This window comes from Harpia harpyja, chromosome 22 (genome assembly GCF_026419915.1).
Source record: "Harpia harpyja isolate bHarHar1 chromosome 22, bHarHar1 primary haplotype, whole genome shotgun sequence".
Lineage (NCBI taxonomy): Eukaryota > Metazoa > Chordata > Aves > Accipitriformes > Accipitridae > Harpia > Harpia harpyja.
The window spans coordinates 14,108,246-14,126,218 of NC_068961.1; the positions used below are offsets into that span (position 1 = coordinate 14,108,246).

The 17,973-nt window shown below is 36.4% G+C and overlaps 1 protein-coding gene across 3 annotated transcripts in view; it reads right to left on the reverse strand.

The window, feature by feature from the left end:
* Positions 1 to 17,973, reverse strand: part of MGAT4A (alpha-1,3-mannosyl-glycoprotein 4-beta-N-acetylglucosaminyltransferase A) — an 85,496-nt gene that overhangs the window by 6,192 nt on the left and 61,331 nt on the right. For all 3 annotated transcript variants that reach the window (XM_052774120.1, XM_052774118.1, XM_052774119.1), the window contains 5 exons: positions 16,936 to 17,066; positions 15,978 to 16,085; positions 15,382 to 15,575; positions 3,198 to 3,276; positions 866 to 932 (listed from right to left, as the gene is read on the reverse strand). In XM_052774120.1, the coding sequence (XP_052630080.1) occupies positions 866 to 932; positions 3,198 to 3,276; positions 15,382 to 15,575; positions 15,978 to 16,085; positions 16,936 to 17,066 (579 nt within the window). The remainder of the gene's footprint in view (positions 1 to 865; positions 933 to 3,197; positions 3,277 to 15,381; positions 15,576 to 15,977; positions 16,086 to 16,935; positions 17,067 to 17,973) is intronic.

Sequence of the window (17,973 nt, forward strand, 5' to 3'; positions counted from 1 at the left end):
ATCAGATTCAGCTTTGCAGCAGCAAATAAGATGGGGTGTATCATCAGAGCACACCAATCTGAACAGGATTATACGTAAGAATAAAAACTTTGGAACTGTCTAAGGGGATGAGCACCTCAAACTCTGGGAAGATTTCAGCACAGATTTTCATTTAATATAATGGAACTAAACATGAAGCCCCTGACTTATGCGTTTTCAAGGAGGATTAAGGACAAGGGATATCATTCATGCTTAACATATTCCTATTTAAAGGATCTTCAATTTTATTAGGATGAATAAGAATCCAGTTTAAAAGCCCAGTTAGGCTTTACACTTAAAACATATACACAGCAACTGCAATTCATTAAGATGAAAAAACTGGCTTTCATGGTAACAGGGGTGCCCAACCTATGTCCAGCAAGCTAAATGCAATCCATGAGTAAAATTTCTCTTCCCTGACAACAGGCACCTTCCCCAACAGCCGCTTGGCTATGGAAATGCCAATCTCATCCCATGACAAGACAGCTGATTGTCTGTAGGGTGGGTTCAAATCCAGGCCAAGCACAACAGCTCACACAGAGGCACTTGTCACAGGACAGAAGAGGTGATCTTATACAACCTGGAAATGCCTCTACAATAATCTAGGTGATCAATCCTGGCAGAGAAGTTGGATGTAGCTGCACTACAATGAAGAGTGTCACACTAAATCTTTGTTTAGTACATCAGTCTTAGAAAAAAATTTGGAAACAATATTAAGTAAAGCCTACAAGGTCACATACCCAAAAATGAATGATCAAAACTCAGTTTTAGGTTTGGTTTGGTTTTAATGAAAATGTCTTAACTGTTGCAATAGTAATAATACACATTTCTTTCCACTATGACATACCTATCCTGAAGTAACCATCCTCTAAGCGTTTGTCTTTGGTTTCTTTGCTTAATACCAGTTCTTCATTCTAGAACAACAAAGCATAAATGAGATAATTTATTTTGACATATGACTTTGCCAGGGAAAGACAAATGTGTGTGCACTCTTGTTATATATCCAGCATCCATCTTTTCTAAATAATTACGAACCAGCCTAGAATAGTTATTTATAGCCTTAGACAAGCCAATGCAAAAAAAGAAAAAGCAGCAGTGTTCCAGAACTGAATAGTATTTGGCTTCAAAGTAGAAAAAAGAAGTACTTTAAGTGCCCCACGTAACTTGCATGGTAACTGCCATGTGAACAGAATACATAGCAGATACTGGCATACACAGTAGAAGAAAAGCAAAGGCAGGATCTTGCCACCTTTTCCTACGGTTGAGCCAGAGAACTCTCTCAGGACAAATGAAATTTACAGCTAACTTTTTGATGTATGAATTTGGGCGAGATGAAAAGCCATCAGACCAGTGAGGGAAGCATTGCAATTGTCACTGCCTCACTAGAAAGTGATGGGTATCAATAAGCTTCTTTAATAAGCACAGAAAAATTAAATTGTAGACCAGAGCTTCAAAAACAGCTGGAAAATTACAACCAGGATCACATGATCCAATACTAAAAGACCCACTGTAAGAATTCCCTAGGAATCAATTAAAAATGCTTGACAAAACAGGAGATTAAATACATCAGCTTTTTTTTCTTTTTTAATTCCTACTTTTAAGGGAGAAAAGCTGAAAAAGTGGTGGGGTTTTTTGGCTTGGGAGGCATTTTGGAGGGTGGGTGGGGTTTTTTTTGTTTTAGTTTAGTTTTGGGGGGTTGGTTTCTTTTTTTTAGTGTGTTGCTTGAGTCCCAGACAAATCCAGTCTGGGGGCACTCTGGTTTCTAAGGGTTGGTTTTTTGTTTTCCCAAATTCTGCTTAGGAGGATCAGGGTTGAAGTAGCTGAACGGCCTTCCAGCTCTATGGAGTGCATGGTAGAGAAACAGTTCCCTCAGGAGTGTACCTATCATTCTGCAGCTGCTGTCCTCACATTGGTGACATTTTCTTCTGACACCAATGGCTTAGGAACAGGCCAGATGCAGAATTTCCAGTTTACCTTTCTACAAACTGTGTCAATAGCAATAGAAGCTCAGTAGCATTACTTCCTTAAGGGATGCTCCAGTTTGAGGGACATTTCACAGCCAAGTATAGCCAAAACAGAGATGCTTGATGCACATTTTTTCTCACTATCTTGTGCATTCTTGTGGTATCAGATGAAGTGAGGGCTGCTGCTGTTTTTGTGGTTGAATATATTTCCAAAGGTCTTGAGAAACAAAACCCATAAATCTTATGATATAATATCCCACAATATAATATAATACCCCACATATCATGTTGTATAATTAGAACCAAACTGACAAACTTCTTTTTAGGGGTGGAGGTGGTCAGAATTTCCTATTTTTACTTGCTCCCAGGAAGGCAGACTGCAAGAATGGAGAAGTGAACTCCTCCATGATAATTTACTTTTTTTTTTTTAAAAAAAAGAACGGAAGGAGAAAAAGAAAAAAAAAAAAAGAGATTCAGCGTATGGTAATTTAGGCACAGACTTCAAGATACCCACACCAGGTGTATGGGAGAAGATACGAACCCTTTGCTATTTTAATACTAAATAAAATAAACTTGTCTGAAGTAATATCTTAATCCTCTCACAGAGTTTTGTGATATAAATGGTTAGCTATATTATCTAATTGAGGAAAAAGAACCCCTACCACCTGGCTTCAAGCAAGAATATACTTTAGATAATGTAGTTCCCTCCTGAGGAAAAAAACCCCTCAGACTGATTGGGGGGGGGGGGAAGTAATCAGGAGAATGGAACACATTTGGTTTAAGAGTCCAGATATTTCAGTATCTAAGTAAGGTTTGGATGTGTGTCAATTTCTAAACCAAGACTTTTTTACTAAGTCAAAAAGCAGATTAACTTAGCTTTCACATTTTCCAAAATACACAGAAGAGGGAAGATTGTTTATTTTTTTGTTCTCAATAGTAGCATGAATTGGGAGAAAATGAGCTTGTTCACCTCCAAATCACCAACAGTACTTGTAGCAGACTGCACTCTGAATGAACATCTGAATAGTTACAATAGTTTTCTGTGAATAGATCCAATTAAAAAAAGAAAAAGTATGGGAGCATCAGAGCATCAAGATCCTACAGTTAAAAAAACGAAGCATTCATGTCTCTCTCACCCTGTTAAAAAAGTCAATAAAATTAAGAGGTTTTGCTTTTATCCTGTACTGGAGAAAACACAAATCAATAAATTCATACCTGAAAAGGCAAAACTTCCACAGTTGTGTTTAGAAGTATGTCTCCTGGATGCTCTGGATTGCCACTGTGAAACAAGTACCTATAAATGAAAAGGGAAAAATAAAACAGTCTACACGCATCAGTCAGAATTAGCTAAGTTACTATCTTACATGTTAATAGTCAGATTACAGATGTTAGAATGATAAACATAACTTTTATACTGGACCTACATCAGCTGGTGATAAGAAATGAAAGATGGTTTCACATACAACAGTAATTGAAAGGGCTAAAGTTTTGCATCTTTTAAAGAGTAGCTGGGCGATATTTTATGTAGAAAGGTAGTTTCCATAATCTGATCTTGACAGATTGCATTATACAAAGTAGTCACTATTGCCTGGCACGCACTGGCATCACCTCCAGAAGCAGGAGCCCTGCCTTCCCTCAGCCTCTCCCCATCGCTCCCCACCACGGCACTCTCTCCTTGTGCCCACAGGATGAATTCTGCAGATCCATTCTGAACCAGTTCTGGGAACCTAACAAAGTCAACATTTTGCCAGGCCAGTTTTCCCCAAGACCAGCTCTCCACTCTGGTTCATTGCAAAGTCTCATTAATGACTGTGCCAGGAATTCCCAACCCATATCCATACCCTTAATGTTACCTGAATTCAAACTTCTATTCCAAGACAGATTTTCTTTTTTTTTTTAAACAAAAATGTTTTTGACGTGTATACACACATGGAAAAGGACCTTTTATACCTGTACAAAGTCCCCGTTACCCTCATTCAGTTGTGCATTTAATGAAATTTCTCTTTTTTTTTTTTTTAAACGGGACAGAGTAAGTATGTTTAAAACTGTATCAAAACCATCCCTACACATATCAGTGACGTGCAAGTGTTTGAATTCTAGCTGCCCACTCTCAAACAGCTTTTGCAGTACTACTCACGTGTAAATAAATTACCAAAGACACAGTTTAATTCCCCTTTCTTTATATAGAACACAAACTTCATATTCTTTTGAATACGCATTATGTAAACAAGTAACAATATTTTTTACCACTAGGTGGTATCAATGCTTGAAAAATTGTTCATTACTTACCATTCTTCTAGTGAACCACAGAGTTTATTCAGATTACTGTCAAAAACTACCTAGATATTACACCTACTCAGATGCCACTTTTAACAAGCCTATTTTACTTTTAATACATTTAAATGAATATGTAAAAATCTATCAACACATTTCAAACCTTTCTTCAATTGGAACTTAGAGAAATTAACAGTAAGCACCATCTTCGACATTAAATACATCACCAGCCAGGGCCAAAATTAGTTCAGAAATTATCACTTGATTAAAATTACAAACATTAGCTCAATCTGCAATCTATTAAGACATAATTGGAGATGTAAATTCCAGTTTGTCTTTATCCAGTATGTCTGAAGCCAGATAAGTACTTGCTATTAATCCATACTCCATAGCTACAAGACAAGTAGAAGAAAACTGAGCTCTCTGACCCTGACTTAGAAATGTCTGTGATCCCAAAATGGTAGAAGTAATTAAAAAAAAATATACACACACACACACATATATATATATAACATTTCTTTTATCAAGGCTTAGAAAAGGAGTAAAACCACACACTGTCATATAAGAAAGCTACATTGATTTCTTTTGCACTGGTTTCCCCCCTGTAGTTTAATGTAAAGGTTAGTCAATTCTAAAGTACGCAAGCTACCTAAAACATCCACAGTTCTTCCAAGAAGAATCTTGTGACTTTCTAAACATCAGTGACATCCAAAAAACCCCAAAGACTTAATTATCCTTTCTAGGAAGATGCCTTTATTATATGTTTCAATAATAAGCCAAACAAAATTGGCGAAGCTGACTGGCAGACTAAAAGTATATTCTGCTGTCTTCTGACCTAGCAGACCTAACTTGCCATCCTTCAGTCTGTCAGATATCCTAATCATTACTGGGAATTTTTCTCTTGAAAACACTGAAAATTCTAAGGAGACATTTTAAAATGCAAGTGATCAAGCACTCACAGCTAAGGTGCTGCCATCAAATGCTCCAACCAAACCAGAGAGACACTGCTTTTCCTTAGTGCTTTCTAGTTCACAAATCTTATTTCTGAGAAGACACACCTAAAGAGCCACAAAGAAACTCCTCGTGATCTGTGATTATGGTGCTCTCAATTAATGATAATGAGTTTGGGATGTTTGGGTGAGGTTTCTGGGGGGAGGCGGGAAGGGGCGTAGTGGTGGTGGTGGGTTATTTTTTTGTTTGTGCTTTTTTAGTGGGGGTGTTATTTATTTATTTGGGTTTTGTTTGGTTGGTTTTAAAAACAATCCTGCAACCATACAACCATAGCCAACCATTTCTCCTACTGTGCTATTAACTTTTGAAACCAAAGTGTGATTTCCTCTCCCCAGCAGTTACCACTCCATTAGGGCAATACACTCAAAAGTTCGGACAAAGCCAAAATAATTTACGGATGTAATTAATAAATCCAGATTTCCATGTAATCAAACCCACTTTTTTAGTATGTTTTCTACAACTATCCGTCTACCCATATGCACACACATATATAACACATGCATATGTCACATCTAATTTAAAATTATGTTTAGAAAGGAAGGAGTATTTTTATAATTGAGCCTTGCTTGAAGAATTGACAGGTAACACCTACTTAGACATAAAAAGTTACACAGATTAAAAACAGAAGTATGAATACACATACACAGTCAATTCACATCTATGAGGAATCTTTTGCTTCAAAACAGAATTTACAAATAAGAAAATTTAATTTGAAATAAAATTTAATTTACAAACAGATACTCTACAGCTCCTAAAATAAGTGTCGTTAGCTATTCTTTTGTAAAACTTGCCTTCCTGTCATACTGATAAATCATAAGTTTTCAAGGTTTTCAGACTATGACAGGTATTCCTCAATACAGATACTGAAAGACTCAGAAGTAGCCATGCTTTCGTCTGCAAAGTTATTCTGACATCTGTCCTGGGATTTACATATGACAGTCCATGTAAACAGTAAAAACATGCTTTTTTTTCTTCCTAGTTAACTAACATTTTTCTTAGGATGGAATCATTAAGATATTCCTGCCTACTTGCTGCTTAAACATAATACCTTCTGAACCAGTCTTTCAAATTAAAATTCTGAAAACCATAGATCTCTAAATATAGTAATCCCAAACAAACACAAATTCACCTAAAGTTAAAAAAAAAAATAGTACCATTACCTCATAGAATATTACTTCACAGCTTTTTTTATTACAAAACACAAACATGGACGCATTTGGGCATTCTTGATGGAAGTAATCAGAGAAAAGTAACTTTAACTTATGACTGGTAAATGAAATACTAATGTGTCTGAATCTTACAGAAACTTTTCCACTGGCAGTGTCTTTTTAAAGAGTCACAGGTCAAAGATAGTAACTAGCTACAGTAAATATTCAAGAACACAGACAACCTCCTCTCTGCCAGAAGTAACTAAAGATATGAACTAACTTACATACATTCTGCTCATGACCTCAGTGTAGTATGAGAGTAATAAAGGATACTAAACATTAACACCTCATGTGGCATAAAATTACACAAAATTTCAAGAGCACTGAAGGTTTAAAAAACAAAACAACAAAAAAAACCCCACCAAAAAAACAGAGCAAAGTCAAAGCTGCAAAGAAAACTTCAGTTTCCGTATTCAGTGACTTGAGTACCCAAGTTGAGGGTTTGACTTCTTGCCATTTTCATACACCTATAAAATCAAGCCAATTAGAGGGGAAAAAAAAAAAACAACAATAAGCTGAAACAAATGTTCATACACATCCTAACACACAAAGAGAGGGTAGGGCAGAAGCATAATTATCATTAGGACACTGACGAAAGATATGATTAGTTTGCCAATGCAGTTAACTATTATGGTACTTTAAAAGCCCACACTCAGATTCAGAACTCCCCCAGCAGTGAGTACCTGGAAAAAGTCTTATCTTTTGTAACATCCCCCAAAAGATGTGTATAAATTAATATAAATATTACTAATCTGCACTGTTATCTTTAATATTCTTCTTTGAATAGCTAAACTTTTCCATCACCTGTACTTTCAAAAAAAAAAGAAAAAAAAATCAACTACATGCACCTCCTTACCCTCCTCCTATTTTGCTTATGAAGGGAATGTATCCCTTCTTTCCCCTCACACCAAAGTGTATTTAGGCCCAGAAAATGTTATTCTCTCTATTACCTAATTTGTTTTCTTTTAGGCATTAAAAAAATCTGTCTTACTGTCTTTTATTTAAATAAATAGAAGTGCCAATGATTTTTTTTATATATATAGAAGTGTGATTCTATGCATTTTCTATTTTGTTGAGCAATTAAAAATTAGAACAGAACACACAATAACTATGAGTAAATTATGTCAGCTTTATAAAAGGAAATAATATATAAGAATTCTTTAAAAAGCACAGTTCACATCTACTATCAATATATTTGGGTTTTGTTTTGAAGGAAACAAAAGACATCTCACTTGATGCTAAACACAAATATTCTAAGAATCTATTTATGAACGCATCAAATCCTTTTCTCTACATATCCTTACGTCTCTTTTTAGCAGTTTGATATATTTTAGTATATCCCATTTTCAGAAAAGGAAAAGAGGTAGGAAGGCAGAGAGGAAATGTTTCCTTCCATGTCTGAACAAATTATCCATAGCAACATGCAGCATAACAGTTTTTAATTCTGCACAACATGAATTTCTATAAAAGCGACATTCAGTCAGCAAATTTTTGGCTCTCTACAGATGCCGTCATCCACTGCAAGAGTCATTATTCACCAATTCTATCCAGTATTTTTGATCACTGGATGCAAATATGGTAAAAGAAATCTAATTTACCTCCTCTCTGTCATTTTCCCAGAATCCTCATTAGGAAATGTTATTTTACTGTCACTGGAAACCGGTATTAACCATGCATTATTTCCTCGTGCAAAATACATACGGAAGATGGATAATTTCTTTTCCCTCTCTCAATCTCAATTTCTTCTTCTATCCTTTATGCCTCTTACCCACTCTTTTGCAAAAATTGCTTATACTTCAAAAAAAAGCTTAATTCCTCAAGTCTATATATACACCCACCAAGTATTCACAATAGGTAAGCAATCTAATGGGAGCTTTTCCATCTTGTTATAGTTCCCAATTTGGGGAAAAAAACCCAAACAAACCACACCAAAACAAGCCCATTAACTTCTATGCAAAAAGCCTGGTAAGATTTCATTTCCTCTGCCAAAACCAGCCAGTCTAATTGTCCATATATAAACTGGGCTGCATGTTTGAGAGCTGCAAGGGATGAATTCCCCATTTTTACATAAGTGCCAAACCACCACACCAACAGGAGAGAACGTTCTCATGTTTGTCAAAGGATCACAAAGTAGCCTAACTGAAGAGGTGATGGGGGAATTTTGGGGAGTGGTCTGAGTCTCTTTTACCCAACATACACCTAAGAAATTCATTTTCTCACAACACTTTAAAAGTCAACCTGAATCTTTTTGATAAGGTTTGTCATACCATTTCCTAACTGTCTTCAACTGTGCAGTACGTGTAGAAGGCATTTAGCTGGGTAAGAAAATATCATTCCCAGGTCTACACTTGCCTTCTGTTTCCCAGTGAGTTATGAGATCAGCTTTCTAAACCTGCACTGTGCTCTCTGGAGTATGTACACATCAACTGTAATAGAAAAGAGTTTGGCATTAAATTAATTTTAACTATTTTTAATTTTTCATTTTGGCTGTGGTTTGGTTTTTTTGGTGTTTTGTGATTGGGGTTTTTTGTTGTTTTTTTAAGGGAAGGACTGTTCTCTGTCCTGAAATCTCTGCTCTTTAAGGAATTTACTCATTTTTCCACCACATCAATATTAGTTAAAAGGCCCTTATGTTCTTTTGCAAGGTTACTTCTGCTGAATTCTAATCCGATGAAATGTAGAAAGGCTTTAGGGGTTTTTTTGTTTTTTTAATATGTGTGTGTTTGTGTGTATGTGCACATAAACATTATTTTTCCCCCCAGCTTAATTCTCCAGAAGCACAGATAACAACTCCATTCAATTTTCTTCAACACAGGCATTTGCCACCATTTGAGATGCACTTGGGTGTACGACCTCGTCCCAGGCTGGCAAGATGCAATTATGACATCTCAGAGACTCAAGCCCTTCTGTAAATCAGGTGAAGTATTTTAGGGTATCTCAAGTGGCATTAGACATCTAACGTTTAGACAACAGCATTAAGGCTCTAAGATTTCCCACTAAGAACTGTAAACCCAGGAACACTGCCAAATACACAAATCTTGAATATTAGTGCCATTAAGGAGGAAGCAGCATGTCCTTGGCTCAGGCGGCTCTTTTCTTCTGTCTCTGATCCACATTTTGGGTTTTTTTTCCCCTTTTCATATGAAGTTCTTGCCTCATTGTTATGGGCAGAGTTCCATGCCTGGAGCAAACAGCATCAGTGGCTGGGAGCCTGCCTGCCAAATCCCCACTGTCAATGCATCCATTTGAGGATGTTCTACTCATTAGTACAGAAGCTTATGTAAACACAGAAAACAAAGTCCTCAAATTCTCCTTTTTATATACACTAAAAATATTATCCCACCTGAAATATACTGACAAACACCAAAACATTTAAAATAATAAATTAAGAGACTTTCAAATACTTGCTATCAACTGACGCCACCATTAAAGCTTAACAACATGAAGATGTTAAACTGTAATAACCTATATTATATCTTTACAGTCAGAACAAAGATTATTTCTAAATCATACACTGCACATATATGGCTCTTTAGCTAAAATTGCCCAAGAAAGGTTGAATGTATTGCATTGCGCTGAAGGAGAGTTGCTACACTGAACAGTGATTATGAACAAAGAACAGCTTATACATCAGTCAAGTTACTGCTGTACTAATCTAAAACCCAAACAATTTTGCAGTTCCCTACGTTTTAAGTGGTTGTTACTGCAAAAGCAAATGATGAGAAAGTTCCACTTTGCTACCAGTTTTGGAAAGCTGTTAGAAAGTATTTTTTTCCTTTGTAATGCATTTGATCTTGTATCTCTCTATCCACAGGAGGACTTGCACCCCATAGGATAGATAATTAACTACATTTTAGATACATACATGACCAACTGCTATAGAATCATAGAATCGTTTAGGTTGGAAAAGACCTTTAAGATCATCGAGTCTAACTGTAAACCTAACACTCCCAAGTCCATCACTAAACCATGTCCCTAAGCGCCACACCTACACGTCTTTTAAATACCTCCAGGGATGGTGACTGAACCACTTCTGTGGGCAGCCTGTTCCAGTGCCCGACAACCCTTTCAGTGAAGAAATTTTTCCTAATGTCCAGTCTGAACCTCCGCTGGTTCAACTTGAGGCCGTTTCCTCTTGTCCTATTGCTTGTTACTTAGGAGAAGAGACCAATACCACCCTATGATACTTTTTTTTGGTAACTTTGTTGTACATTAAAAAAAAAAATTAAATTGCTTTTAAGTTTTCACTGCTAGAGAACCTGTTTTAAAAGCTGCATTTATTTTCCTTTACAATGAAGTGGTAGTAATAACAGGCAAGTAACTGTCACTTTTTCTGCAGGTATTTTTCAGCACTGTCACAACCATTTCAAAGCAGACAAAGTAATGTATATGTTTAGTTACCAGGAGCCCAACAAGATACCGTTCACACTCAGTACATTGATTTTGTAGCTTAAATAGTCAAATATGTATTTCTTGCATGAGTGGGAATTCTATGTTGTAAGAAGATGCCGGGGAAACATATGTGAGGTTAACATCACATGTTCCCTGGGATTCCAGGGTCAGCAATATAGAAAATTAGATGATTAGTCTCAAATACTGCACATCCAGTATCTATGCCAATATCAGAACACAAAGTAGTAAATGTAATCTACAAGCTGGTTTATCACAGTGTTAAGATTTCAGTTTAAAGCTGAAATTCCAGTCAGCAAGTTCAACCTCATCAAATCACTTTATTAATAATCAATGTCACATTAGAATGACTATGCAATTACTTGCTATAAGAACACCACAACTATGGAGCAACTACAGAGTTAAAAGCAGTGCTGGGGGGAAAGAAAAAAAAAAAAAAAACAACAAAACCAGACAAAAAACAAATACCCCACCCCCAAAACAAACTGCTAATCCTTTTGAAAATATGCAAAGTAACACTACCAAGCAGTTACATACAAGAAAGGATGAGCCTCATATTTTAAAAGTATAAAGAAAATTTAGATATTTATACTGGTGAGGTTGGAGTGGGATTTGGGTTTTGGTGGTTTTTTTTTTTCCTTTCCACAGTATAAAATACATCCTTGTCTTTTCCTGCAGCCTTTTTTTTTTTTTTTTTAAGATCAGCATTTGAAAGCACTTTATACTGAAACAAACCTGAAGCCCTTTTTATAAATATCCATTCTAAATTCCTATTGCAGAAAAGCTGACGAGCGTAAACATAATTTAATTAAAACAGTCATAGGTTATGTGCTTCCAAGGCCTTCCTCGATGTAATTAGTGCACATGTTCTTTGAAAACAATATCTGATTTGTGTCAATCACATCTATAGGGAGGACTCTGAAACTTAAGCAGTCAAAAAGAGATGGTTGTGATGATGATGGACACCAGCATCACTTAAGTGCTGCAATGGAATGTCTTTCTGGGATGTGTTTTGGTTTTGTTTTGTTTTTTTTTTTTAAACCAGGATCACATTAAAAGTTTATTACTTCTGTTCAAGATTCACTACTCATCCACCAATATTTCAGAGCTTTCTACATACAAAAACCCCTCAAACAAAGCAATGTCTAAAGTCAAATGCTCTTCACAATGAGCTGCTCAGTACAACATTCCTCACTGACATCTCTGAAGAAAAAGAGTATCTTGAATCTGTTATTTATAGTAAGGAAAATGAATTTACATTCAGTACTAGCATGAAAGTAGTAATAATGTATGCTTCATAAAGAAACTCTTAAATATAACTGTCAGTTTTAATAATTAAATGTGTGCTTGGAACAACAGTGTACATACCAAAATAGCAAAGTAGATTTCAATAATTACATAACAACCTAAGGGAACAGAAATTCAGTATTTCTTATCTTTACAATGTAGGCTGTTTGAGCATTTAGAAAACAGGCCATCCATTTATTTAGAAAAAAAACAAAGCAAAGCCAAACCACACCTTCAACACTGCTGTGCAATTTGTTTTTAAGAGGAAAGTCAGTGGATCTACTTTCATTCTCAAGGATATGCTACTAAAAGAGAGGTATGTATCTTCTTTTTGCAAAAACAAGAATGAGATCCTAGCTTAGTATTAAGGGACTTCAGTGTTATGGCTGGAGATCTTTTGTTTGGAAAAAAACTAAAAAGGTTCAGTACAAGAGCTGTTACTAAAATGAGCATTAGACAATTTCAATTTACACATCCCTGTTCTCCAGGTGTGGTTTAGAACAGGCACCATCTATTTGAATGTTTAATATTCAGCAGGGATCTGCCAACCAGGTCTTGCACAAAATAGCCACAAATATTACTTTCTGCTCAGAGAAGTGAGCTCAGTTCTCACTTTAAACTATTAACAGATCCTTGCCACTATTATCCCTGGCAATATTCTCAGATCTCAAAAATGAAATGTTTAAAGACTTAATGAAAGCTAATTACTGAACTGCTATACTCAGCAGAAAATTTAAATTGAGTTCAGCAAAACGTTTGGCATGGAAAAATAAACTATAGGAACAAGTTAGTGCTCTGTCACAGTGTAACAGACCTGCCATTCAGTCAGTGTTGTGGTCAATATTTGCATTAAAAAACTTGTTTATCAAGAATTTATTACGGGAGTTAAACAGCTACACCTCAAACTGACTTGGCAGACGAAATTTTCTGTATATTCAAAGAGCTTTAAAAGAAAGAAAAAAGGGAAAACCTGTTGCATCCCTTCAACAAACACAAGATGGCTCTCAAAAGTGTATTTTCTACTCTTAATTCCCACAATCAGATATACCTCCCCACCAGGGAAGTCTTCCTAATCCTCGGTCCATTTTCCCTTTTCTGTGTTTCAACCCTTAAGTCACAGTTTTATTTTTGACTGCCTCAGCAAGCATCCTTGAAATATCAGGAAACATCATTGCTCAACTTAACTTCAGCAGCAGCAGATTTTGTTAGGTGAAGGTTAAGTACACAAACAAAACCAAGTCCCCAACAATTTGAAATTACAACATCTGTACCCCTAATCAGCCACTGACTTCAGAAAGGCAAAATACTGCATTTTTGAGGACACTGTGGCAATGAAGCTAAAATCATAATAAACTTCAAAATGGCTTACAACGACAGCTCAAACAAACTTTAGTCTGGATGGGTAGCACTTCCTTTGAGGAAGCAACAGAATACAAGATGTTCCCTTTCTTCTAAAACTAAAATGCATTTCTTCAATAAATAGAAATAACAACAGTAAAAAAAATAACCGTATCATCCTCTACTGCTGGGACTGTTCTTAACACAGCAGGTAGACGTAACTACCTTAGGCCTAGCTACAATTTTCCAGGGCACATTAATGAACACTATCTTCCCACCTTTAGCACAGATAATTAGTACTTACTCATTCCCCCAATTCCCTCACCATTAAGGTAATACATATCAAATAATATTTTCTTCAGACCTGTGCATACCATTTTTTAAGTAACAGTGCTGACCTATGACACTTGCTTGCAATGCTTCCCAAAATTGCCATTGTGCATTTGACTTGTCCTAAGCCAACCGAGATCAACATTTGCTGCTCAGAGTCACCCTATTCTTACAGGGTAAATGAATATAATTCTTTTAAAAAAAAAAAAAAAACAAAACCAAACACACAAATTGGACAACACTTACTTCATAACTTTGAAAAGGAAAATTTGATCAAAAAGAAATCAATGAATTCATACATCTGAGTTGAAAAATATGGGTTTTTTTTAAACTATTGGCACAGCATAAAAAAAGATTCTGCCCTTAATCCAAGGAAGTATGGCAGTCATATTCCTCAACACATGCATCTTGGAAAGCTAACCAGGAAAGTCTTTTAAAGCATAGCAATCAACTGAAAGAGTAATTTGACAAGCGACAAACTTGAGTTTCATAGGTCAGACTAGTTTGGAGCAACATAGTAACAAGGAAACTACTGATCCTCACTGTTATGCTAAGCCAAAGTGAAGGCTTAGCCTTTGATTATGTACCAAGGCACAGAGTTGACTAATTGGGTTCAGTTCAGGACTGCTTCACAAGAAAAGCATCCAGTCAAATTGATCCAAAGAAACTTTGCTCTACCATACTATAAGTACTGGCCTCAACACATAAGGTATGTGAAGAAAGGAGAAAACAAATCCACTAACATAGCAACACTTAAGACACTAAATGAACAATTTTTTAAGTCTTGGACTACTATGTTGGCAAGACAGTAAAAAGCAAAACAGCAAATGAGTCTCAATAAAACTAAAGGACGACTACACTCTAAAGCGCAAACTCTATTATCCTTATTTAATCTGACCAGTAGCTAAAAAGAAGTCACCTTTAGTCCTCTAACAAGTCACAGATATTTGTATTTCAAGGGCAACCCCTGCCCCCCCCCTTTCTTTTTTTGTTAAATTTTAAGGTTTTTAAATAGGTCAACTTGGAGTCTTAGCACGGTGACTTTTTTCAAGCCCTAAAGCTACATCTAAAACACATTACCCTTCAGAGTTCCCAGCTTTCAGGTCTGGGGACATCATGATATGCTCCAGCAAGATTTCTGATCTGGACAATCAAGGGACCGAGGCTGCAGGGCACAACATACTGCACCACACACCATGCTGTACAATCGCTCTGTAATTAGAAGCAGACCAACCAAATACAAATAGAATCAAATTGGCTTCTTTTAAATTCTCTTATGAACTGCCAGAGAAGTACTGGTTTTGAATTGCATTTATCAAAAATGCTCCGGATTAAATAAAAAGAAAAAATAATTAAAAAAAAAAAAAAGGCAAGACAAAATTTAAAGTAGTAAAAGAGTTAGAGGGAAGACATTAATGATCGTAGTTTCAGCTGAACATCATTTCACTTTAGGTTATAATGACAGCCCCAAATTCTACCTTCAAGCATTCCTGGCAAACAAGCAGCTTTAGATATGAGACCAAAGGCAAATAATTACTAACCTTTCTACATTGACTGGCTTGTCAAATTTAAATAGAATATAATCCCCAGCAACGGGTGTGACAGCCCAGAAAAAATCTTCCCCTACGTAGGTTTTTTCTAGCGTATGCCCCTGGTAGACTTTTAAAGATGTCGAAACCTCTGCAGGTGGATTCACGTGGATTTTATGCAGTAATGGTTTCAGGAAGTCTTTATCCTAATTGAAAGAAAGACAAACATCACGCTGGTCAGATAACCTGTTTTATTATATTCTTTTCCCAAGTGGTTACACTTAAAACAAACACTTGCATAAAATGGAAAATGAATGCATTACTCATTTGGGGGTTTATCAGATCCTGTACAGATTAATAAGATGAACATGCCATTAAAGTAAAAAAATTAGAAAAAATATCCCCTAGCAAAAATCCACAAAAATAAGCTGAGATTAGCACTTCTTATACTTGGTAGTAACCAGTTTAAATCAGATTTCATTCCAACTGGAGCAATATACAACATGCTTGAAAATGCCAGACAAGAAAATGCCTGCTTTCTCAAAGGCTACAAAGTTTTTCATTTAATCAGCCTGCTCTGGAAAGGAAGAAAAATTTTAGCTACTAACTGTGAGTTTCTGGATCTTCCCTGCTAGAGAGGAGTGGAGGCCAACATGCTGGAAGAGAGAAGGCCTGAAGCGTATCCGTAGGTTAGATTTCTGTCGATCACAATGTTTCTGAAACAGGGGAGGAGGGGTTAAAAAAAAAAAAAAAAAAATCACATTAGTAAAACCAACACAAGGTTGCTGAGTTTTTACTGCAATTATGTGATGTTACATGAACCAAAAAGACTTAACAAGAACCCAGATCTACTTATTCAATTGTTCTTGTTTTCATTCCAGAAATCTACCAAGACTGCTGTGCAAATATAATACTGTTCAAGGTTCTTGCACAGAACCTGTTTATTCAGTCTTTCAGCAAGGGTGCTACTTAAGAAATGAAGGACCAAAATCCAAAAATTTTTTCCTCATTTGGAACCTTCTCTATGACTGCTATCCAAGCAGTGGCATTCTGCAGAGCCTCAGTGGGGGTTAGGTGAATGAGTTTATTTTAGGACTGTTACACACAGAAACTAACTAGACTTTTGCTTTTCATCCTACTGCATCCATCTCCAAAATCTGAAACAGTAACAGTTATAATGCCTCTGAGAACTGTCTCTCTAAAGTTCTTTTTGAGATTAATATCTTGGTAGGAAGAAAGACTCTTTCAGGACGTGCTGTAACTGTAATACACACTATGCTAGCCTCCAGCTCACCAAAACCAACTCATTCACCATCATGAAAACATTTCTTCACTACGAGGGTGGTGAGACACTGCAAGAGGTTGCCTAGAGAAGTTGTGGATGCCCCATCCCTGGAAGTGTTCAAGGCCAGGCTGGATGGGGCTTTGAGCAACCTGGTCTAGTGGAAGGTGTCCCTGCCCATGGCAGGGGGGCTGGAACTAGATGGTCTTTAAGGTCCCTTCCAACCCAAACCATTCTATGATTCAATGATGATTTTAGAAGCTTTATTATAAAAACAAACTTACAGCATCTTTCTCAGGGTTACACACTTTCACCCAGAGGATATGGTCCAGGAGCCAATCAATAGGTTTCTCCTTATAAAACATAAATATGAACTCTACAATAAGAGTGATATCCGGAGACTGGAACATTTTACCTGTGATGACAATAACAGTAACTGGAGTTATTTTATATTAAAGATAACATGGTCTTTTGAAATCAGTGAGACAACAGATGATACATTTGTGCCAAGACAAGTAACATTAGCAATGAACAACTTGAAATCTCAATGTTATTAAAAGCTCCATTCCTTTCAGCTATGCAAAACTACATAAAACAACTATTCAAACAAAAACTCATTGTAATATATCTTGGTGCTATCAAAATATTCAATGTATAATACAACACAGTCTCCTTAAGAACAGAAATTGTCAGTCTGCAAAAACAGAGTTATGGATTCATGTCTATTATTCTCCATGCCATGTGTAAGCTTCAAGCATCTGAGACAAGGAGCTGTTTCAAGTGTTATCTGCCCAGTCACACAATTTCGGCTTTTGCAGGTACAAAAAGCAGAGATGGAACACCTACCACTAACTCCAGATCCTTTTGTGTAGAAAATCAAAGGGAAAGAAGGAAGCTACTAGAACACAACCAGAGACAATGCAACTTAAAAACAGACAGACATCACATAGCAGCGACCTGAGTTTTTTCTGAAATGCATAGGCCACCAGCAAACTCATACCGAGGGTATTTCCAAGTAGCCACACTCAAAGCAGTCGGCTGCCTAGTAGAAAGTCTAAGTCCCTCCCACAAACAAAAACTGCTGAACTTCTTTACCAAGTACTGCCAGGACTCTGGGGCTTCCAAGACAGCATATTGCTTTGTCAACTACAGATGGACTTCTGGGTGGCACTGTGGTACAGGATTCTTGGGAACCCTGCAAACTGTGAGGCTTAAAGGAGACCCTGGCAAAAGAAGGAAACTTACTGTTGATGAGGAAAGTCTATTTACTATCAACAAAAGCAACTATTTATGTGGTTGTGGAATACACTTCACTGCCAGTA